General features: G+C 44.8%; 1 protein-coding gene across 1 annotated transcript in view; it reads right to left on the bottom strand.

The window, feature by feature from the left end:
* LOC113216856 (low-density lipoprotein receptor-related protein 2) overlaps positions 1-20,739 on the bottom strand; it is a gene marked incomplete in the record, with an annotated part of 34,325 nt that extends 13,586 nt beyond the window's left edge. Inside the window, 38 exon segments of the mRNA XM_052274151.1 lie at positions 1-1,339; positions 1,414-1,531; positions 1,769-2,024; positions 2,096-2,254; positions 2,343-2,495; positions 2,572-2,688; positions 2,791-3,087; positions 3,192-8,430; positions 8,536-8,694; positions 8,783-9,064; positions 9,154-9,355; positions 9,446-9,764; positions 9,857-10,078; positions 10,163-10,563; positions 10,642-10,901; positions 10,971-11,182; positions 11,281-11,512; positions 11,620-11,920; positions 12,034-12,427; positions 12,527-12,713; positions 12,804-12,981; positions 13,136-13,412; positions 13,504-13,717; positions 13,815-14,074; positions 14,190-14,394; positions 14,476-14,711; positions 14,808-15,061; positions 15,155-15,350; positions 15,437-15,646; positions 15,752-15,895; positions 15,993-16,184; positions 16,266-16,471; positions 16,642-17,188; positions 17,308-17,424; positions 17,722-17,976; positions 18,187-18,444; positions 19,477-19,608; positions 20,596-20,739. Of these exon segments, the coding sequence (XP_052130111.1) occupies positions 995-1,339; positions 1,414-1,531; positions 1,769-2,024; positions 2,096-2,254; positions 2,343-2,495; positions 2,572-2,688; positions 2,791-3,087; positions 3,192-8,430; positions 8,536-8,694; positions 8,783-9,064; positions 9,154-9,355; positions 9,446-9,764; positions 9,857-10,078; positions 10,163-10,563; positions 10,642-10,901; positions 10,971-11,182; positions 11,281-11,512; positions 11,620-11,920; positions 12,034-12,427; positions 12,527-12,713; positions 12,804-12,981; positions 13,136-13,412; positions 13,504-13,717; positions 13,815-14,074; positions 14,190-14,394; positions 14,476-14,711; positions 14,808-15,061; positions 15,155-15,350; positions 15,437-15,646; positions 15,752-15,895; positions 15,993-16,184; positions 16,266-16,471; positions 16,642-17,188; positions 17,308-17,424; positions 17,722-17,976; positions 18,187-18,444; positions 19,477-19,608; positions 20,596-20,692 (13,833 nt within the window).
* Between the last annotated feature and the right edge of the window lie 3,923 nt (positions 20,740-24,662).

Below are 24,662 nucleotides of genomic sequence, written 5' to 3' on the forward strand. Positions count from 1 at the left end.
GACAATTCACACACAAACTAATAACATGTGTGTTGTTGAGCAGGTCCCAAATTCTGTCCTTGGTAACAATCACAATGCTAAGAGACACTCCAATCAACATTGAGGCACCAGATAAAGATGTCTTGTTATGGCATAAGCTGTAGCAAACAGCTCACTTTGGATTACAAAGACCTGCCAGTTGTGACATGTTGGCCGCATTTAACTGAACAGGTCTTTCACATTGTTCCCTCTCCCTCTCCGGCTTGTGTCTAAAACTACATTAGAGGAAACAAAGTCAAGAGTACAAAACATCTCCTATTTGAAAAATTAGTTTGAATGACTATAGGGAGGAGAGTTTACTCTGACAATTAATTTTGAAGATGTGAACTACACCACCAGTCTGATATAAGACAGCACAAAATGCATTTACAATCTAAATATCAGATCACAAATATACCCCTGGAATGCTTTAAGTCTTTATTCCTATCATATATCTACATATTCATAGAAAAAAACAAATAACAAAACAAACATTCCTTTCATTATCATAGCAAGGAGAAGTCAATAAATACAAATTTCAAATGTTTCCTGGCTGTATAAATACTGAGAATAACTAATGGAAAAAATTCAAGGCAGAGAGGGAGAGAGAGATAGGTGGGCCAACAAACATTAACAAAAACAAAAGAAAAATAAAATTACACCACTTAACAAGTCATAAGTCATAACATAAAATAGATACAAAAGTATTGACAAAATATAGTCTCTTTTCTTTAGGATATTGAGATTCAGACGTGTCCTATGCTTGCTTAATAAAATGTCAGACCAACCATAAGTCATTCTAATTAATTATATCTTTTTTTCAAATTCACAGTTCATTTATTTTTAAAAATAGTCTAAAGAATTTCAATAATTCCATTTAGTGTGGTGTGAGCACAGCATAGGTTTTCACTAACAGTCTAACTGGTTTAACCACAGAGTTTCACAGTTCTTCCGCATTTTATGCGGTTCAGTGTGGCTAGCAGTCTGACCGATCCTCTTCCACAAGCTTTTGAGTGTCTTTGCCTGTGTCAACTGAGGTTGGGTCAAGTTCCCTGTGTCTTATATGAATTTGCGGTGAAGACCGCTGAATGACACTGGATGGAGCTAAAATTGCTGATGCAGGTTCTGGACTTGACAAGACACTGTCATCAGCACTAAACTTTGACTTTGCAACATCGGCTGGCACTTCATAAATGCCACTGCCGTTTCCTGGGCCAGTGCCTCCCCCACCTTCTCCACCAAGTGCATCATACATTGGATTGCTAAAGTCACGACTCTTCGTACTCATATCACCCAAATTGTATTCCACATCCATAGGCTCCTACAATGAAAATTAAAACAATTATGTAAACGAATGTACAAAAGTGTTAATTAATGATGTAATTAAGTATTTACCCCTCTTTGAGCAGGTCCGTTTGGAGGGAATGCTGAAGCTCCAAACTCAACATTGGTTCCCTGCCTAAATGACACACTCTGTGAGTTGGTGAGTCCACCAAGACCTGTTCCCTTGCCACTGTAAAGATAACAAGAATGTTACTTATTAACACATTGCAATTGGGTATGTAATATTCATTACCAATTTTACAATTATAGAGAACACAAGGTCACCAGAGAAAAATTGGTCTAATCTGTTTTAAGAGACATAGTAAAACAATTTTCACCATGCTTTGAATTTTTCAAAAATTTAGTAACACTTATTGTGATTTTATGTTCTCATAAGTGATCAATCTCAAACTAGTTTTCAGCTTACAATGGTCGTTTTCGATGAACGAAGTACACTGCGCCGGCAGCAAGTAGCAGTAACAGTATGACAACAATTGGTATGACAATAGCTGCGGTGCTTGCTCCTGAGCCTGGAGCTCTTGTTCGCTGGACATGGGTATCACAGTACTGTCCTAAGTAGTCAGATTGACAATCACATTGTAGTTCTCCCTCATCTGTTTCCCTACATTTTCCACCATTTTGGCAGGGACAGATGCGAGGTGCCGGTCGCTCCCGTTCAGATGCTGCAAAGGCAAATTTTGTGTCAATTGTTCAACAGCAAAAGAGAACATGTACCAAATGTTTCAGGACGTACCAGCATCGCAAACTGCTTCGTTGGAACTAGGTTTCCTAACAGCCGAGCCATCCGGACATGCACATCGATATCCATTAGGAACAATGAGGCAGAGATGAGAACAATGACTGTTGTGACAAGGGTCACTGATAGATGTATTGTACCGCAGTTGATGATAAACTGGATTAAAAGTTAAATCATGGTGTAAGTAAAAAACAACAACAAAGAAACCAACAAAATGCAAATTTTGAGAGAAAAATTAACATACTTTTAACATCTGTTGGATTTGCCAGATCTCGAGCAACAGTAACAGGAACTCCTCTACCAAACTTATCCTGTTTAATAAGTTCTCCAGTGTCTCTCGTCACCCAATACAAGGTGCTCTCAAATACATCAAGGGAGATAGGGTGATGAATTTTGTCTGGAAATATTGATTGATTAGAAAATAAAACCACATTATCAAAAAAACGAAAAAGCCAAATAATATTAAAACATACCACTACTCTTTATCATGGTCCTTCTATTTGAGCCATCTTGCCTTATGCTCTCAATTTTGTTAAGTTTGGCATCAGCCCAGAAGAGTGTTTGATCCATGGAGTAGTCAATAGTTAGACCTGAATATTTAAAATATTTTAAAAGAATTAGTTTTGGGCAAAAAATTTAAAATAGAAGAAAATACAAAGTCATGCCTAATTAAAATTTTCTTAAAAATTCACCTGTAGGATGTCGAATATTGTCTACAACTAGAGGACGCCTTCTTGAGCCATCCATCCATGCAATCTCAATCTTAGCAGCTGAACCAGCATCAGCAAAGAACAAGCGACCAGATTGTGGATCAACAGCTAATGATGTTGGTGCTTCTAAAACCCCAGATACAAGGGAACGCCTGTACCTTCCATCAGCCTTTGACACCATTACGCGCCCCTTCTGTTTAGTTCCTGATCTGTCTAACTCTGTCCAATACAAGTTGTTTGCAATCCAATCAACTGCCAGGCCTGTAGTTTTCCAAGTGCCTGTAATAAAAAAATAACACACATGTAAACATTACACTTCATGATTCCTTCTCAAAAATACAAATACAAAAGAAATAGGGACTAGTTAAGGAAGGAGAACATACCTTTGATGTTCAAATCTTGAGCAAATCCAATCTTCGCATTACCATTCTGAGCATTAAGCATGTAAGATCGTTTGATGGTCCGATCATGTGAATCAGCCCAAAAGACCATTTCTAGCTTCGGGTTAAAATCAATTGCTTCAATTCGCTTCTCATCAGGAATGACATCAGCCTCTCTTCTTGACAGAAGACCATAAGCTCGGATTTCGGGACCAGTGGAATATATTATGGTAGTTTCAGCCATATCTTCTGCTAAAGTTTTACAGACTCCTCCATCTGACAGCGCAAAGCCTTCTCTACATGAGCACTGATATGTTCCATTTAAATTAGTGCAAAGTTGTGAGCACCTGTGTGTTCCAGTAGCACACTCATCCACGTCCACACATTTCTGCCTGTTTTCTGGAGATATTACATAGCCATTGAAACAAGTACAAATGTAACCTCCTGCATCTCCTGTCAAGTTGTGGCATTGATGTTCACAGCCACCCCTGGTAGCATCTAGACAGACCTTATTATGATGACAACCCAATTCATCTGAGGAGTCTCCACAGTCATCAGCATAATCACAAACCATACTGAGTGCAATACACTCCTTATTAGCACACTTGAATTCTAAATATGGATCACATGATTTGGATTGGTGCTTACAAATAGTCATATTGTTTTCGTCACTTCCATCACCACAGTTATCTTGTCCATCACAAAGCTGATATTTAGGAATACAACGATGATTTTCACACTGGAATCTTCTTTGAGTGTCACAGTGGAAGTTCGAACATTGCTCTGGGGATTCATCAGAATTATCACCACAGTCATCAGCCCCATCACACAAATCACCCTGTAGAATACACAGGTGGTTTTTGCATTGAAACTTGGACTCAGGGCAGTAACGGCCATTTGGATACCGTGGAGGACAATCCATTTCATCTGACATGTCTCTACAATCTCGGTCACCATCACATCGGAAATATGCGGCAATACAATGACCACTAGCACACTGGAATGTGCCATTTTTACATGTGAAGCCAGAGCAGTTAAGTTCATCACTACCATCACCACAGTCATCATCATGGTCACACCGCCATCTGTTAGGAATACACTTGTTGTTGTTACACCGGAATTCAGATTCAGAACATTCTCTGTAAGAGCCACGGCAAAGAGCTTCACTTTCATCACTATTATCTCCACAATCATTTTCAAAATCACACAGCCAACGTTTCGGGATACAACGGTTGTTATTGGCACACTGGAAATCTCCTGTTTCATGGCACTTGGGACAATTTTGAGGAAATTCATCACTACCATCGCGGCAGTCATCTTTCCCATCACAGAACAGCCATTTTGGAATACACCTGTAATTTGCCTGGCCTGGACATCTCTGCCAGCCATTTGGGCACTGGCGTTGCCTACATTTATAAGCTGGTTCATCCGAATCATCACCACAATCATTGTCAAAATCACACACCCATAATTTCTGTATACATCTTCCATTCTTGCAAGTGAACTCAGTTTCTGGATCACACTCACGGTTGTGACAGATTGCTGGATCTTCATCACTAGCATCTTTGCAATCAGCATCACCATCACACTTCCATGAATTTAGAACACAACGTCCATTCGACCTACACTTAAATTCTAAATCTGGACATGGCTTATCACAGTTCTTCTCATCAGAGCCATCTGCACAGTCATCAACTCCATCGCAAATTGTGGCTGAAGCTGTGCAGTTTCCATTCTGACACTGGTATGCTCCCGCTCTACAGTGACGTGAAGGGCAACTGGACGGTTCATCTGATCCATCTCTACAATCTGGTTCACCATCACATTTCCAGAACCATGGGATACATTTTTCATCCGGTCCTTGACAGTGATGTTGGCCAGAGGTGCAGTTTGCAATACAAGTTTTATTGTCAGAAGCCAGGTAGAATTGATTTGGGCAGGCGCATGTAAATGTCACAGGACTCTGAGTTTCTCCATAGCCATCAGGACTAGGATCAACACCAGGAACTGGTTTCAGAAGGCACAAATGGGAACAACCACCATTGTCAGCACCACATGGATTGGGGTATGGAAGCTGGCGAAGAGGATGGTAAACATGGATGTCATATGGTCGATGGGTGGTGTTTCTGATTACAGCTAAATCTTTTCCAGTAAATTTGTTTGCTTTACTGATAGCCTTTAAATTCCAATCAGTCCAATAAATATGATCATCAAAGAGAGTGATGGCAAAGACATGAGGAACTTTGTCTCCAGACAATATAACATGCCGGTGTCGACCCTCAAGATCAGTCGAAGCAACATAATCGAGATGGGCATCAGCAAAGTAAATGCGATCGGTGAAGTAATCAATAGTGAGGGCATTTGGCCAGGCAATATCATTATTCCAGTTGAGGATACGAGTGAAATTAGAACCATCCATACCCATTTTTCCTATGAAAGCTTGAAGATGCCAACTTGTAAAGAACAGATAGCCAATTCCAGGATGAACAACAACAGCTCTTGGGTCAGGAATTCCCGGCTTAAGGGTCTTGCGGCGAGTTCCATCCAATTCTGAGACTTCCAAATGCTTGCTATGTCTGTCCAGCCAATATAATTTACGTCCAACCCAGTCCACAGCAATTCCTTCAAGGCCATGACTGTCGTGTCTGATGACTGGCTCCTTTACTCCATCACCTCCAATAGTTGACCTGAAGATTGTCTTTGCAGATACATCACAGAAGTACAATTTGTTGTCCTTATAATCATAATCCAAAGCAACAACATTCATGAGATCCTGATGCATCAAGCTGTATTGAGAAGCATCCAAGGACATATTTCGAACATAATACTTGTTAGTAAAAACAATCCATGGCTTTGTGCGGTCTCTGCTCTTGCAGGTGTGTTCATCTGGTTCTCTGTCATAGTAGGCTTCATCACATTTACAGTAATAAGATCCAGGAGTATTTGAGCATAGTTGAGAGCATACGCCAGGTGTTTCGACACACTCATCAATGTCTGCACATGCTTTTCCATCACTTAGCAATTTGTAACCTTGATTGCATTCACAGAAGTACCCAGTTAGAGTGTCAACACATTTGTGACCACACTGGTGGATTTCAACTTTGGAACATTCATCGACATTGCAATGGAGAGGTTCATCTGAGTCATCAGAACAATCTGACACTTTGTTACAAACCAACTGGTAATCAATACATTCTCCATTGTTGCATTGGAATTGGCCATTAGCACAAGTTTTGTTCTTCTTTTCACACCCAACTTCATCAGAGTGGTCTCCACAGTCATCTTCTCCATCACATTTATATACATTACCAATGCACTTGAAATTTTGGCAAGCAAATTCTTGTGGACTACATGTTTTGTACTGTGAGTTGCATTCTTTCCCTTCATCCGTGCCATCTCCACAATCGTTATCATGATCACACAACCAGCCCTTATTGATACAACGGCCATTCCCACATGTAAATTGCTCTTCACTGCAGGGTTGTGGAGTTGGGCAATTGTGCAGGGTTGTATTTTCATCAGCACCATCAACACAATCAGGGTCTCCATCACACAGCCATTTCCGAGGAATGCACTGGGCACGATTCCAATGCTTGTTTTCCATACAAGTGAATTCTGTTTCTTCATCACATTTTCTATCATTGCACTGGTGTCTGCTATCTTCATCAGAATTGTCCAAACAATCATTATCACCATCACAAATATATATCCTTGGAATACAGTTTCCATTATCACAAGTGAAAAGGTCACCAAAGCAAGTCCTTCCCTCTGATTTGCAGTATTCTGGGGGCTCATCAGATCCGTCACCACAGTCATCATCACCGTCGCAGTACCATGTTGCAGGAATACAGCGATGGTTGGGGCAGCGGAAGCTATTTTGCGGGCATGTCCTTGGTGCACAGTGCATTGGGTCTTCATCACTGTTGTCTCCACAGTCATTGTCACCGTCGCATAACCAGTAAGGCTCCACACAAATGTTTGTCTTCTCACACTTCAAGTGGTTAACTGGACAGGTTGTGTTTCTTGGACATCTTTCATGTGTTTCGTCAGTGGTTCCATTATCTTTGCAATCATTGACACCATTACATACTTGGGACATTGGGATGCAACGATGATTGGCACAAGTGAACTCTCCATTGGCACAAGGGGGATAATTACAGTCCAATTCATCCGAACCATCACGGCAGTCATTTTCATGGTCACACTTCCAGGACCGGAAAATACATCTACCATTATTACAGCGGAATTCATTTGGACTACATGAATGATATGTACAATAATTAAGATCTTCATCGCTGTTGTCTCCACAATCATCATCACCATCACATGCCCACATGCGAGATATGCACTTTCCATTACGACAGTAGAATTTGCTACTGTCACAAGTCAAGTTCTTCCTCACACACATTCTGTTTTCATTTACAAGCTTAGAGTTTTCATCACATTTGCACTCCACAGTTCCATTAGGTCCAGGGTGACAAGATTGATAGCAGCCACCATTGTTGATATGACACGGATTAACAGTACACTTTTGACTATCTGGTGAGAAAACATGAATGTCCCTTGGTGAGTCATCAAGACGCTTGACCATCTCAATCATATTGGCTCCAGTATATTTTTCTGCCCTGTACACTCCTCTGAGTTGCAGGTCAGTCCAATAGATATATGGTCCATGCACTGTAATAGCAAAGGGATAGATGGTAGCAGATATCAAAACTTCTCTGTTTTCGCCAGTCAATGTTGATCTCTCAATTTTTTCTCTCACGGCATCAGTCCAATACAGCATTCTATCATCATAATCAATAGCAAGTCCACTGGGCTGTGATAAGTCTTTATCAATGATTGCCTTTTTCAGAGAGCCAGCCATGGTAGTACGGAATATTTTTCCTGAGAGACCAAATCGGCCCCAATCTGTAAAGTACAGGGACCCATTGCACGGGTCTACCACAATAGCCCGTGGTCTTTCTACTCTTGCTATCATAACCAAATCGGACCCATCAGTGTTCATGGCATAAATGCTGTTGTTAGAAGAATCTGTCCAATATACTTTCTTCTGTGTCCAATCATAGGCAATTCCTTCAGGATTAATACCTCTACTGATAATAGTTTTAATTTCTGACGGAGTTGGAGGTAGCACAGCGGCGGACATCTCAGCAATCTTAGCCCATGGCCTAATTTGGGTGAAGAGGAGCTTTTTATCTGCATAATCAAAGTCAATGCCAACTACATTGGTAAGATTTCCCTGGAACAAAGAAACAGGACATAGAAAACAGAATTGACCAGATGAAAAAACTAGGTCATTATTTATACTTGTATAAGTTTATAGATACAACTGGTAGATACTTACCACTGGTCTGAATGGTACACTAGTTGTTTTGGGATCTAAATATATTGATCTAATGTCTGTTCTTGTAGAGAAGACTAAATATTCTGAAGTTACATCACATGTGTTGCCATTTTGGGCTGGTGAAAGTGTACCAGTTGCACAATCACATCGGTAGTGGAACTAAAGTATTGAAAGTAAATTAGTATCTTAAATATCAACTTTGTCATAAACATAGTGTAAAATCTGGAGTTAAACAGAGGAAAATTACCTTATTGGAAGATACCTCTTGAGGGTAAGAGAAACATAATTGGTCACATCCACCATTGCCTAGCCGTTGGCACGGATTGCTTTCATCTGGAGGCTGATTGGTAAGATCAAAAATTGCTATGTCTCTAAGTTTAGGGAGGTTTGTTCTAACTTGAGTGGCCAAAGATGTGTTTCCAGGAAGTTTAGATGCACGGAATACCGTATTCAAATTTCTATCAACCCAGTAGACATCTCCCATGTGAACTGCTACACCCATAGCATTTGGCAAATTGCGTCTTATCACCTAGAACAGAAGAATAGATATCACAGAATAACAAAACAAGCACAATTATTTATTTTACATTTTGTGAGAAATGATGAGAAAAAGTATACCTGTCTATTGCCACCACTGAAAGAAACCTTTTGAATCATGTCAAGTTTAGAATCCACCCAATAGACATCATGTGTGAGCATATCAACAGTCAAATCTCGCGGGTTGCTGATGCCTGACGTTACAATAGGCTGCCAGTTTGAACCATCCAAATAGGCTTTACCAATGCGAGGGTACTGGCCGTAATCAATCCAGTACAACAACCTATTATGATGGAGAAAAGTAAAAAAGTTCACATATCATTTCTTTAAAAAGGAAGGCTAAACCAGAATTTCTTTTAAATTTTGGCCTTACCTCTTAATAGGATTTACAGCAAGTTCTCGTGGTGCATCAGTAGTTGTTCGTACCAATACTTTGCGATGGGAACCATCCAACCAACATATTTCCAAGTAGTTCTCATGAGGGAAAACATTAGTAAAGTAGAGATTTCCAGCAATCCAATCAATTGTAAGTCCCCTTATTCCATTGGATCCAATACCATCTTTAACAACAGGTTCTAGCTCTGTACCATTTGGTCTCACCCGGAAAATTCCATTCCAAACACCACGATTGAACTCCACCCAGTAAATCCAGTTACTTTTGAAAAGTACGTCAACATGCAAAATGTGGTGATCTAAAACACATTTAAAAAATAAAAAATGAGATATTTTAAGGAAACATAAGATAGTTTTTGCAATGAAAATAGTAAATCAAAAGGAAGCCTACTTGGACCACTGATGGGAACCATTGCTTCAGATGAGTCCTTAAGACTGTATCCACGAGTTATATCTAATTGAGATACAACTGCAAATGTTTTGTAAGGCGCACAGTTCACCTGGTTTTCTTTGCGGAAGCCAACCGAGCAAGCACAGACTCTGTTGTTATTGTCTGAGGGGATGCAAAGTTGTTCACACCCTCCATTATTACTCATACACGGGTGTGTCACAGCTGTAAAAATTAAAAATATGAGAGTTGACCTAAATTTTTAATGTAAGATTTAAGATGCATCTAGGATGAAGTTGTAACACTCACATGGTTGCTGCTTTTGATAAATAGTAAAGGTTTTCAAATCTGGCTCATTTTCAAGAAGAGTTTTGGGATTGTCACCACTAGGAAGATCTACTCTGCCAATTCGCTCATATTTCGGGTCAAGATAATACAATCTATTTTCATACACCCCTAGTGCCTTTGGCTGAGCAATGTTATTTGCAGTCTCAAGAAGGGTGCGAAGGTTATTACCATTCACATCCATCACCTTCACATAGCTTGGATATTGAGAACTGAAGTAAAGCATCTTTTCCTTTAAATCAATAGTAATAGCCTCAGGACGTTGGATATCATCTAGCAATATTACTGGCTTTGACCCATCCATGTTCACTTTGGCAACCTTGGGAGGAACACCAAATCCACCATCGTCCACCCAGTACAGTTTACTGCAAAGAAAAAGAGATACTGTGTTCAATGTCTGAAAACTCTTTAATTAAATAATGGAATTTAAATTTATCACATACCCTTCACTTGGGTCTAAACACATTGACTTTGGTTTGGCAACAGATGTCTTGTTTCCATCATTAGCTAAAATAACAGTCCTGTGCTTGACCTTCCCATCAACCTTCACAGCTTCAAAGTTTGATGCTAGTCGATTTCCAATAAAAAGATTTCTTCCCAGCCAATCAAAGGCAATTGTATATGGGGCACCTACAATTCCAATGGCACTGCCTAAAAATTCTGTTTTGTTGCCTCCACCATATGGTGTAGTCCAGATAGTGCACTGCCAAAAAAATAAAACTGTCAGTAAAAGTGTAAATTCATATAAGCAAGTGCAAAGAATTTCACTTACATTTTCCCTTTCATCAACATCATCATCATCTTTACGGTCATCACTCTTTCCTTCAACCCAAAACATAGTCTGAGTTTTCCGGTCATAGTCAATCAGCACGCCTCCATCAATACCAACAATTGGAGTAAGAGATCCACTTGTTTTGTCCCCTGGGATCATACTTAGATCTATGATTTGGGAACCTCTCATAACCAACAAGAATGGATTTTCCTCTGAAACACAAAATAAATTTTTTAAAGAAGTTTTTTTTAAATGATTTTTGATTTTACAAAAGCTAACTTCTTTGAAAATCAGGCATTGTATTACTCACCTTCAATACACTGTCCAGTCTTCGTAGCCCTAAAGCCAGGTCTACATTTGCATGTGTAACCCGTTTGAGAGGATGGGGAAAGAAGACACAATTGAGCACAATTTGCTTTCTTGCAAGGATTTTCCGTGATTGGTTGAAGAGATGGATGGAATACATGAATACTCAGAGGTTGTGATATCAAATGCGACACTACAGTCTGATTCTTTCCCTTGAATTTGTGGGCAGATAGAACCTAAAACAATTTCCATACATTGCCATTACACACAACACAAACATATTAAGTCAAGAAAAAAAAAAGTTATGCTATCATAAGAAGCTACTCAAGAACATGATACTTACTCTGTTCAGTTGTCGATCAGTCCAGTAGATTGTATCCTCAAATACAGTAAGTGAATGGGGATGCAATAGATAATGACTGCCAGCGACCACTTGTTGCCTGCCAGTTCCATTGTAGAAACAGAAATCAATAAAGTCTAATTTGGAATCAGCAAAGTAAACTCTCTTGTTTGCAACATCAAGAGTTAAGCCATTTGGCCAATAAATTTTGGTGCTGATAATAGTGCTGCGATTGGTACCATCCATACCAACTCTCTCTATTCTAGGATTTTCACCCCAGTCAGTCCAGAAGAGCCAACGAGCACTATACAAAACAAAAACAAAAAAAGATTTATTAGAAAAATTTTATAAGTAAAGTGTTAATTACAATTTTCAAATATTTTAAACAAGTTTTCAGATGGAAAAAATAATACATACTCATCACTAGGGTCAAGTGCCATTCCTCTTGGTTGTGTTATATTCTCCTTAAGTAGAACCATGCGGTCAGAGCCATTTTCTCGAGCTACCTCAATGGTTCCAAGTCTAGAATCTAACCAGTAGAGATTTCCAGCCACCCAATCGTAAGCTAAACCTTCAACTAGATCAAGTCCTGTAGATATTACATCTACTACATCAATATTGCTAGCTCTGTCCAGCCTAGAAATTTTCTTCAGCTTCATGTCTGACCAAAATATTGTGCTTGTGTGCATATTTGATGCAGTTGCCACAACATTTTCAACAATGATTGGGACTCTTTCCAAACCCTGATCTCTGAGGTCTGCCACTAAAATTGAGTGACGATTTGATATGACAAGGAAAGCAGCACTGCTATCTGTAATAAGAAAATTCACAGAGTTGAAAAATAAAATCAAACATGATATACAGGAAAAGTAAATCAAGATCATTGGTAAATTTTGCTAATTGAACTCACTGATGGCTTTGCATGTCCTGTTATCAAATTCCAGAACATATCCCTCAACACAGCTGCATACAAATCCTTTCTTTATGTTGGTGCAGGTTTGTGAGCAAATGCCAGGAGGTTCACATTCATTAAGATCTGTACATGTTACTGTATCATTTGATAAAACCTCTCCAGACGGACATGTACAAAGAGCCCCCTAAAATGTGAATAAACCAAAATGTACAAGAGGTTTTAAAACAATTTAAAATGCTAATAGTCAAAAACCATAACATGAAAAGAAACCTACAGTAGGAGTTTGCTGACAGCCATTTGAACAAAGTCCATGTTGATGCTGACATTCTGCAAGATCACAACCCTCGCCTTCATCAGCACCATTGGGGCAGTCTGGTTTGCTGTCACAAAGCTGTGAAATATTAATGCAGCGCTCAGCGACTCCTGGACACTGCCATTGGCCTGAGTCACATCTGTAAAAGAAACGTTTTAAATACCAACATAAATTTTTAAAAATCTATATAATGATGGTTAATAGATGGCTCAAAGGGAGTAACTTCTAAAATGTTCAAAAAAAGGTGAGAAGTTACAAGCTCTCTGATGACCCTCAGGTGTTATTATTCATACCTGAATGGGGGAGGTCCACAAGCATGCCTAGGATCCTCATCCGAATTATCTCCACAGTCATTGTTTCCATCACAAATGTAGGCCTTGAAGACACATTTCGAATTGTTGCATTTGAAGAAGCCATTCTGACATGCAACTTCACCACAGGTAGAGGGTTCATCACTCTCATCATCACAGTCTGGTTGGCCATCACAATGCCACGATCGGGGTATACAGATTGCAGATTGTGTACACTGGAATTGCTTTTCTGAATCACACTGATCAGGAGCCAGAGATGCTGTGCCAGGAAAAAACAGAATTACATGACAGCCATATTTTGTCAATCACTTGTTGTTTGAAAATTCATGATTGGTTATCATTGGACTTACGACATCCTAGTTCATCACTTCCATCATTGCAGTCAGGAATACCATCACATTTGTATGATTCTTGAATACACTGTTTCAAATCAGCACATTTAAATTGAGTGGCGGAACAAGTGATTGGAGGACAACCTTCTTCATCTTGATTATCAAAACAATCATTGTCACCATCACAGACCCATGATTGTGGAATGCAATGGCCAGATCTTGGACAAGTAAACTGAAAATATAAATGGTTGATTTAAGGATACTTATCCATGCGTGTATGAAGGTGCAGTACATTTATATAAGTAAGTAGAGAAAATAATGATAATTACTTGGAAATAGGCGCAAGTCTTCTCAGCACAGAATTCTCCTTCGTCACTACCATCACCGCAATCATTTTCTGAATCACACTTCCAAGTGGCTGGGATACATCTACCATTTTCACACAAAAACTGTGACACAGAGCAAGTTACATTTACACAGCCAGTTTCGTCAGAATAGTCACCACAGTCATTTTCTGCATCACAATAAAAGTTGTGAGGAATGCATCGGCCAGAAGCACATTGAAATTCAGTTGATCCACATGTAGGTTCTAGAAAAAAGAGTTTGTTATTTTGAGTGTTATGAAACAGATGTAAAAAATAAAATTTTAATTTGAGAATTTAGTCTGGTTATGATTTTCAGAAGAAAAGAAAATCTTCACTTACTAGTGCAGTTTTGCTCTTCATCAGAATTATCTAAACAGTCGTCGTCTCCATCACAAACCCAGGCTTTAGGTATACACCTTTGGTTGTTGCAAGTGAAGTCCCAAGCATTGGGACATGCTGCAACTGGAGGTTCAGCATTTGGGTCTGGTTGGCAAGTTTTATCATCTGCAGCAAGACGTTCCCCATATGGACAACCACATTTCGCCTGTTAAAACAGTAATTGGAGATATTGCAACTTAAATCATGTTAAAGCTAAGATAGAAAACAATTTACAAGATCAACTTACAACAAGTCCCTCATTTGGATCACTTAGATGGACAGCAAAACACAATTTCTGGCATCCACCATTGTTGACGTGACATGGCTGTTTCTTGTCCACTGTCTGAACAGTATCACTGTATACTTTGACTCCATATAGCCTATTTGTTTGTGGTTCCCTAAAAAGTATTTCCTCTTTTTCACCAGTTAACTTGTGCATTTTTATTATGGCATCCAGTCTCCAGTCAGTGATGTACATCCAATCTGAAAAAACAGAAAAAGAGACAAATCCAAATTATAAATTTGTGTGCTGCTTAAAGTCTGTTGGTACTGATATCAATAACAAAAACTATTTTATACCTTGATGAACAACTATTGAAAATGGATGACGTATCAGTCTTGAATTAACAGTTTTGACATCAGACCCATCTAAATTTGAATGTTGGACATGGTCTAAAAGTGCATCACACCAATACAGTCGGTCTTTGATAAAGTCCACAGAGAGACCATTCGGCCAACCAAGTGTGACATTGCGGAATATAAGCAAATCTGTTCCATCAGAATTTGCACGACTAATATTTGCAGGCCGGTCCCATTCAGAAAAGAAAATGTACCTAGAATAAAACAATAGTTTGGTGGTAAAATAAGCATCTGAGTGGAGAGCAATGTGAGCAAGCTAAAATCCAAAAATAACATGAAGCACATACCCTTTATTAGGATGCACAACAATGGCTCTTGGGCGTTTAAGATTTTTCAGAAGAGTGCGGCGATATGTCACATTCCTTGTGCTCAAAACATTAAGAGTGCCCTTTCTACTATCAATATAGTATAGGTTTTTTGATGCCCAGTCAACAGCAAGGCCTTCAACACCTTCATTCTGGGAGGCCAAGACAATTTCCCGTCCTGAAATAACCATAACAAACATGAGACCCGTGTCTTCTGAAAAATGAAAGCTGTCAGTCAAAAACAAACCTGAAAAGTTTACATACCTGTCCCATTTTTGTGTATCCTATAAATAACATCTTGTAAGACATCAGAGTAATAAATAAATTCTTCTTTGGCATCAAAATCGAGGCCAACGAAACGAGCCCGTCTTGAGACTACAGGTAATATAGCATCACCAAAGCCCTCAATCACGGGGTCTAAAACTCGTCCCTTGATGAACCTCTGCTGGGATGACATCAGGAACTCTCTAACGACTGAAACGCATGACATTAACCATAAGATTTGGAATTCATAAAAATTTCCAACAGATTGAATGAGAAAATTTATTTTATAAATAGATAATGGATGAAAGTACTAACGATAGCAGTTACGTTGATCACTTGCAAGCATCCAACCAATGTTGCAAGCACATCTGAAGCCTAGTTGGTTCTCATTTTCAGTTGAGGCTGTGACAATGCACATATGCTGGCAACCACCATTATTGTTTCCACATGGATTGGTAACTAGAAAAAAACATCAACAAAATTGATGAGAATATTGTTTGCACATTATTTGATTTTATCAATTGTTAATAGATAATAATTGCAACTGTAAACTTACCGCGCTTCTGAACTAAACTATGTACAGCTTTCACACTCCTTGGTTCTCGCGCTGACTTATCTTTATAAACCATACTCATTGATTCGGCCCCTAAGAACTTATCTACACTCATTATACCCTGTTTGGTTCCATCTGACCAGAATACTCGATTTTCAAAGACTGTGAGACGAGAGGGAGATGGGACTGATTGACCTGAAATTCAAAATGACTTATGTTCTAGAGAGGCGTTACAAAAAATATTCATAGGTTGTAGTAATAAATTTGATGATGTACCTCTCACAACCATATGTCTCCTGTTTCCATCATAATCAACAGTTTCAATGTAGTCCAGAAGAGAGTCACACCAAAAAACCCTTTTGGCTATAATGTCCACAGCAATTCCAGATGCCTTGTAAGCAGCCTCTGAAACAATTGACTTAGTATTTGTGCCATCCATATTGGCACGGAGGACATGGCTACTGTCTGCAACAAACATGACCCTGCAAACATAACAAAGAAAAAACAGCAAATGAGAAATATGGTTCTAGCATGTGACACCCAGAACTAGCAAATAAGAGAATCAAAAAAATCTTGGTACTACCAATTTAGATTTGAGGAAATTCATTGGACGGTGGTGATATCGGTTCGTACCGGTCAAACCAACACTTACCCGACAGTGGGGTCCAGGGCGAGGTCCGCCGGGGCGGTGAGATTGCTGCCCAGAACGATGGCATGCCGTCGGTTGTCGAACTCGAACACGTCGATCTTGAGGCCGATGGCGTCGGCCACGTAAAGCTTGTCGCCGATCCAGTCGACGGCGATGGCGACGGGCGACCAGGTGCCGGGCAGCATGATGTCGGACGCGGTGGCGTCGGCGGCGAGCGGCGTCGGCGCGTTGGGCTCGCCGAGCAGGGACTGCACGTGCACCTTGCGGGTCTTGGTGTCGGACCAGAACAGCAGGTCCTTGGCGTAGTGGAAGTCGAGGCCCGCGGCGCCCGTCGCGTTGGCCACAAGCTTCTTGTTGGACCCCGTCGAGTCCATACGCCACACGGACCGGTCGTAGGCGAACAGCAGCTGCAGCGAGCCGTTCGAGTTGCGCGCCGTGCAGTGGGACTTCCCCGTCAGCCAGTAGCCGTTGTCGCACGCGCACGAGTACGAGCCGTCCGTGTTGGTGCACAGCTGGTCGCAGAAGCCCCACTCCTGGCACTCGTCTCGGTCTGGAAGAAAAGTTCAGTTTTAACGATAAACATGCAATCATCGAGCTCGATCGGTGTCTGAGCTTCATTCGCTAGTTTTCAAACAACAGTCAGTAAACATGGTGTAACGGTACACTTACCTATGCACGACAGGGAGTCGTTGGCAACCTTCCTGCCCTCGGGGCAGTAGCAGGACCCTCCCGTCAGCGAAGCTTGGCACTTGTACTCGCATCGGAGCGAAGGGCAGCTGCTCGTCGCTGGAAACAGACAAACAGGCGTTAGACCACCGCCGCGCCACGACACAGAATGTCATGCCACCCGCCGTCCCCAATATAGCTAAATAGATAGATAACTAATTAATTAGCTATGTTGCAGAAAAAAGCCCCGTACCTAAACATTTCGCTCCAGGATTAAATAGTTCAGTACACAACTAAATGTTTAGTTACACAGCTAATTTTAAGCTACAAAGCTAAACAACCAGCAATCCCGTATTGAGCTATTGGTTTAGCTATACAGGCAATGTTTTCATTTTCGTGCGCATCGTCGACACTCACAGCAGGCGGCCTCCTCGTCGGCACCGTCGGCGCAGTCCCTCTTGCCGTCGCAGAGCTGCGTGCGCTGGATGCACTTGGGCGAGTGGTCGGAGCCGCCCTTGGGGCAGAGGAACTTGTTCTCCGGGCACGCCGTGGCCGTGCAGTTGAGCTCGTCCGAACCGTCCGTGCAGTCCCGGTAGCCGTCGCAGTGGAACGACATCGGGATGCAGAGCGCGTTGGCGCACCGGAACTGACCCACGTGGCAGGCGGGGAAGTCTGAAAACGGAAACGGAGGCGGGGGCAAGGTGAAAATTAGCAAAGAACAAGGGACTCTTCCCTTATAGAAAAAAAAAAACAGATAAAATTGAGAAAAATCGGAAAAATCGGTGTGCGCTTGTATTTGAATAAGTAAAGGACCCATCGGCAGAGAGTTGCTGACACCAAAACTGAAAAGAAAACTTGCTCGAGCAATACTGCAATACTCACTGCAGTTCTCCTCGTCGCTGCCGTCCTGACAGTCCGTCCGGTGGTTACACTTGAGGCCCAGGTCCACGCACTTGGAGCCGTCCGCGCACCGGAACTGGTCCAGCTGGCAGGCGACGCCGGTGCCGGGGCAGCCCTCCTCGTCGCGACGGTTGCGGCAGTCCAGGTAGCCGTCGCACCGCTTGTCCTTGGGCAGGCACAGCCCCGCATTGTCCGCGCCGGCGCCGCATCGGAAGTCGTCCGCCTGACACTTCCGGTACGCTGCAAAAAGGAAAAGGTGGGGCGTAAGCGGTCGTGTTGCTTGCAGAAGTCATGAGTGACCGTACTGGACAGCGCTGCACAACATTTGTCACGTCACGCACTTCAAAGTGTGTGACTCAAAGTCATTTATTTGCAGAGACGGTAGGAGGGCAGAGAGAGAAATGGAGGAAAGTGAGGGTGAAGGCGGGTGGAGGCGCAGAGTCGTCGGTGCACTGATAGAGGGGGCGGCCCTAATTAACCGCGCCATTCCTCGCCGCCATTTGGGCGTGATCGCTCCCACTCAGTCACCGGGGCCGGTCCCAGCGGGGAGGCTGGGGAGCGAGAGAGAGAAAGAGAGAGAGGGCCGCGATCAGACCTTAAGGTAGGTGAGTGGGAAATAATGCTCCATAAATAAATATAATGATTTACTAAGGTTAATCGTTTACCAAAGTTAAAAAATACCGAAAGAAAATGCTGGTTTTGAAAAAATTAAAAATGTGGAAGTTGAAGATTTTTCTGCTCGACCTCCAGAGAGGCCAGTGAGCGCGGCAGGACTCTAGGCCCCACCACTACGAGCGGATTGGTTGGGCTAGGTCACGCGCGGCCGGGCGCGCCATCAGGACTGTGTGAGCGGCGGGGATGCTCCACGGGGGCTCAGCGCGGCTTAATACGGCCATTACGGCGGGGGTGAAAACCTGCTGCTGCTGCCTGCTGGCGCCGGCCTTGGTGCTGGAGGGGGGCTGTTTGGAGCCACCCCCCTAGCACTTCCAGGACTGGCTGCTAGTAGGCCGCCCCCCGGAGTGACGCCTATCTCGCAAAAGGTGATTAGGTCCATTACAGACACATCTCGTCCGCCGTAATGAGAAAGAGGGCTGTAGAAACGGCGGGCCGGGATCAAGAGGACATCAAGGCGAGATAAGACGCGGAAGAAAAATCATCGCGAGAACGAGCCCTCGGACATGAGGCACGTTTTTGTTGGATTTAGTGCAACCCGCACAAAAGTTTTTTTAAAAATTGTTTTGAATTGGAGAAAGAGTTATGTTGAATACTCACTGCACTCAGCCTCGTCAGTGCCGTCCACGCAGTCCACCTGCATGTCGCAGCGCTGGTGCGGAGGGATGCAGTAGGTCTTGTTGAACACGTACTGGCTGCAGGACAGGTAGCCGGGCTCGCACTCGGGCGGCGCTGCGAACAAAAACGAGCAATTCCATTATTATTTATAAACAAAGAGGTGTAAAATTATTAGTACCAGTGTTTGTGTCGGCTACTGCGTTAGGTGCAAGAGGTAGGGGTGGGTAACAGACCAGGATGCGCTCATCGCTAGAAAGTACAATCAAACTTCTTCGGCACGTACCTAACTCACACCCCATCAGATGCAAATCATTCAAAAATCATCACCCCTTCCGCTCTCTCCTCCCTCTTCTTGTCGGAGCAGCAGCAGCAGCAGCTGGTCACATCCCCCGAGACACGCAACAGCGGGAGCAGCAGATGAGAAATGGGGGGTGGAAAGGGGGGTAGGGGGGCTAGGGTGAGGGAAGGGGGTGTTCATCTTGTTAATATCCGGCGCCCCCTCCGCCTCCTCCCTCCCGCTGGGTTGCAGAGACGCCCCTCCGCGAGAACACCGCATCCACCAGCACCAGGAAGTTGGGAGCGCCGAGGAGATAGTGCTCAAACAAGCTCACGGAAGCCGCACGGCCTCCTCGGGGATAAGCGTGTGCCGACAAAGCAAACGCGCCCGGGGAAAGGCGCGACAATTAAACGCGAGAGAGGGGCATGTCAAACTGTTGCAAAGTTCTAAAAAGGTGGGTAAATCTACATTTAGCATTTGTTCATTTCTATGGCTTTAAAGTTTAACATCTTCTGCACTAAAGTAAAATGTTGTGGAAAAGATTTAATTTACTAATGATACTATAACACTATGACAATTAACTAAAACAGGGCTGTTGCAGTTTGAATAGCATTATCAGATACCAAATAATTTTATATTTAAATTTTTTAAATCATTTTAAAAAACTGCACCAATTTTTATACACATTCATATTTTTTTTTATGGTGCTTAAAATGTGTGTTCTGATGCTGATGGTAACTGGCGAATGACAAGGTAGCAATGCACTTAAAAACACTGGTAAAACAATTTGCCGACTGGCAGAAGAGAGGAGATATGTAACTTACGACAGGTCTGGTATTCGTCCTCCGCCTTCTCGCAGTCCTTTTGGTAGTTGCACACCGCCAGCTGAGGGATGCACTTGCCCTCCGCGCACCGGAACATGTTTGGGCCGCATTGATCTGCAACAGGGGAGAGCACAACGGTATTAGGAATTGGCCAGGCTAAAGCAGTGTTGTGTATAAGCCGGGCTGACGTGGGCGGCCAACCCCAGCGCCCGCAGCGAGCCATGCAGTGTTGGCTGGGGTCGGGTGCGCGCGGGCGGAGCTAGGCAGTCCCGTTGCGCTCACCTGCCCGCCGGGACGGCCTAACCCAGCGCCCGCAGCGAGCTTATGCAGCTATGCAGGCTGGGGCGGGTGCGCGCGGGCCGAGCGCCTGGCGGGTAGGCAGTCCCGTTGCGCTCACCTGCCCGCCGGGACGGCCTACCCCAGCTCCCGCAGCGAGCTGTGCAATGTGGGCTGGGCGCAGGCGGGGCGCCTAGCAGGGCATCCAAAAGGGCAGGCAGTTGCGGGCTTCTTTTTTTGGCGCCTATGCTTTAACATGGGAGGAGGAGGAAGTAGCCCGCAACAGCCTGCCCTTTTGGATGCACTGGCGCCTAGCGTGTAGGCAGTCCCGTTGCGCGCGCCTGCCCACCGGGACGGCCTACCCTAGCGCCCGCAGCGATCTATGCAGCCTTGCGGACGGGTGCGCGCGGGCGGAGCACCCGGCGGGTAGGCAGTCCCGTTGCTCGCGCCTGCACGCCGGGACGGCCTACCCGGGCGCCCCCGGCCCGCACTGGCCCACTGGCCCTGCAGAGCGCTGCTGGCAATGGAACGGCACTCTCAGCCCGCCACAGAGACAAACACACCCCAAACAAAGCGCGGCGCGCGCGCTTCGATTTTGACACTCTCGTGGAGATAAGACCCCAGGCTGCTCCACACAGGCGCCCCTCCCCCCAGCAGCTAGTTTCACTCAACATTATTATGCGCCCGACAATGACACGAAGTAATCAATGGGTGCCAGAGCCGCCGCCGCAGGGCCACGGACCAGCGAGCAGCCGAATGAATGCAGAATGCAGGGAGCGGGGCAAATGACGCAACAATAGCGTCGGATTCAGAGGATTCAGAGAAAAGGAGGGGGGAAGGGAAGGGGGGGGGGGCAGATATCCGAGAAAGAAAAACGTCATTCGCGCAGACAAACAAACCAGAAACGGTCCCTCCATTTGACGAGGCGGGTGTGGCGCTGGGGCTGAAAGCTACGGACGGACGGGGTCCATGGACTGGATAAACAAAGGCCGCGGGGAGCGAGGGCCGGGGGCGGCCGGGGGCGGCCGGGGGCGCTCCGCAGGAGAATAAACCCCGGCCGCTGTGGCGGATAAGTTGCTGTGGCCACAACAGGGGCCGTCCGCGGGGCAGCTCAGCCTCGGCATCATGATCATCCCTCACCCCATCCTCGTCCCACATCCCCACATCCGCTACCCGCTTTGCAACTATAATAAGGGTTGTTGCGTACCCGGTGTACTGGGAAATAAGCGAAAGGAAGGTAGAGAACTTATGGCTTCTTGACGGGGCGATTCCAAAGGGTTTCAAAAACGGCTGGTACTAGAGGTGTTGTTAAGGGTTATTTCAGACCAGATAAAACTTATTTCGTACGCGACCTTTTTGCGCCATCACACTTTAATTTGCAGGGCAATAAAATGATGGGAAGGACGAGTGGCGTTTCTCTATAGGCAACAAACACACTCAAATAGACGCAATGTGGGACGACACACAAAAGGCGAAAGGGACAGGTGTGGCGCCTCTTGAAAGTCTGTCTGTGTGTCCGACGGTCCGTCTGTCAGTCTGCGACTGATAATGAGGGGTAAGCTATCAAGGTGGGGATGCCGCCCGCACCCGCCCGCCACACTCCATCGGCAAAATAATGAGAAGGGAAGGGAGGGAAGAAAAAGAAACGCAGATCCGATTCCCATTACGAGTGCGACATGATATTCCGAGGGGGAGTGAGGGGCAGGGGGGTTCCCTATTAACAAATTGCTTGCTCGCCAATCCCGGCCTCCTCCTCCCTGCTCGTCTGTGCCGCCGCCCTACTACCCCGCCCCGGCACGGCACCGGGGAGCCACCGTGCCAGCTTTAATTTGAAGCGAAGAGGACGAGGAAGAAGAAGAGTGGAAGAAACACGCCCCGGGAACCAGGAAAACAGGCACGCATAATATACGATGCGACGCGAGAATTTGTCCACGATCTAGCGTGGTACGTACAGGAGGGTGATTCAGAGAAGACGCTAGTGCGGCCGGGTTTGGGTTTACCTACCTGAGGGGCCATGGCGCCTTATTACAGGCAGGGCAAGTAGGCAAACCCGCGTTTTCTCTGAATCACCCAGAGGTGGCGAAAATATTGCGTCAGGTAAACTACATCGAAAAAAATATAACAATAGTTATTAGACTGCAAAAACGCGATTCTTGAGGTAATGATATTTTGCAATATAAGTGCGCTGCATTGTTCGTCCTATAACGTGGCGTGGCGTGGTTGTTTTGCGTCATGGCAAGGGAAGGGGAGGGGGGGGGGGATGACGAGTAATCAGGGAGGCTCTGGCTGCTCATCAAAACGACGAATACGAACCGATCGCCCCGATTCGTGATCCATCGCTATTGATGCACTCGGCAAAGCGGGGAGCGCCGCGCCCGCATAGTGGCAGCGCAACGGATATAATCCCGATGACTCGCCTGCCGAGGAAAACATAACGAGGGAGGGGGGAGATGAGGATAAAAGACTCAGCAGGCAGCATTCATTCCATCCCATTTTCCTGTGGTCCCCATTCGCACGCAACGGGACAGCTTTCCATACTGCTGACGAAGGGCGGCGGCGGCGGAGGGAGGTCTCTCCACCCCTTCCCCCCTCGAGTCAAGTCGTGTAGTCGATTTAAGGTCGGTCCTCGCGGATCCGACATCCGACCCGGGCTCGGCTCGGCCCGGCTTATTCCCCCCACCACCATTACTACATCCGTAGACGTCATTAACTTTTCCTGGCGGAGGAACAGCCCGGGCGGCCGGGCCAATCTAGGCCCGCCGTGCCGGCTGTGCCCGCGGCAGACACGGTCCTGGGGGGATGCTGCTCGCGCAGCTCCGTGAGCGGGCCCGGGGCCCGGGGCCCGGCTCGGCCCGGGCGGCACGTCACGCGGCTCACCCGTCCGCCTAAACCCATTGGCCCATTCTTCTTTCACCCGGGGACTCGGCACCCAAAAAAAACTTGATTTTTGGATCCACTGCAAACCTTTCTCCGTTTTGTTGTGTTTAAGTAAAGTACAGTGCTTGATCCGAAGCCTCATTTTTTTAAGTGTGACAGATTACAAATAACTTAATAAAACCAATGCCGAGACCAAAGCCATACTTCACCCCATAACCCCCCACCCAATCCAAATGTTCTATTATGGTGCCTTGAGGAGGGGTGTACTACTTGAAAAGCCCCACCTGCGCTCAAGCGTTCTTTGGAGGACCAGAAAGAGAGACAGGGAGAGAGAGAAAGAGAGACAGGGAGAGAGAGAAAGAGAGACAGGGAGAGAGAGAGAGGGAGTGGGGGGGGGCGGAGGGTGCAGACAGGTGGACCGTAAGGCGCGCTCGTGTGTGTGTGTGTGTGTGTGTGTGTGCGTGTGTGTGAGCGCGCGCGCGCAGGAAAGATTATCCGACTTTCTTCTCACGGCTCAGCCAGGACATTTATAAATCACACACGCTCTTTGCGAGTGTGTGTGTGCGCGTGCGAGTTTAGTCAGGTGTGAGTGAGTGTGTGGGGGGGGGGGGGTCCCCTCTAACCATGAGAGAGTGCCCCAGATGGGAGGGACGAAGAGAGACAGAGACAGAGAGGTAAACGCGACTCAACGCGCCGAAGTTTGTAAGTGCGCCGGCGAGCCGAGGGATGGCGGACGGCCTTCTGAGAGCGCCCCCCCCCCCCGCCCCTCTATACTTCCGCCCCGCCGGTCCAGCGACCCCCGAGGCTCAAAGGCACAACACCGACTAACTGCTTTGTGATGCAGCCTGCCGGCGTAAAACACGTCGAAGAAGAAGAATAAGAATGAAAATGAGAACAAGAGGCAGGCCAAGGGA

The sequence above is a fragment of the Frankliniella occidentalis genome, unplaced genomic scaffold (genome assembly GCF_000697945.3).
Source record: "Frankliniella occidentalis isolate FOCC.00 unplaced genomic scaffold, Focc_3.1 Scaffold341, whole genome shotgun sequence".
In the NCBI taxonomy this organism is placed as follows: domain Eukaryota; kingdom Metazoa; phylum Arthropoda; class Insecta; order Thysanoptera; family Thripidae; genus Frankliniella; species Frankliniella occidentalis.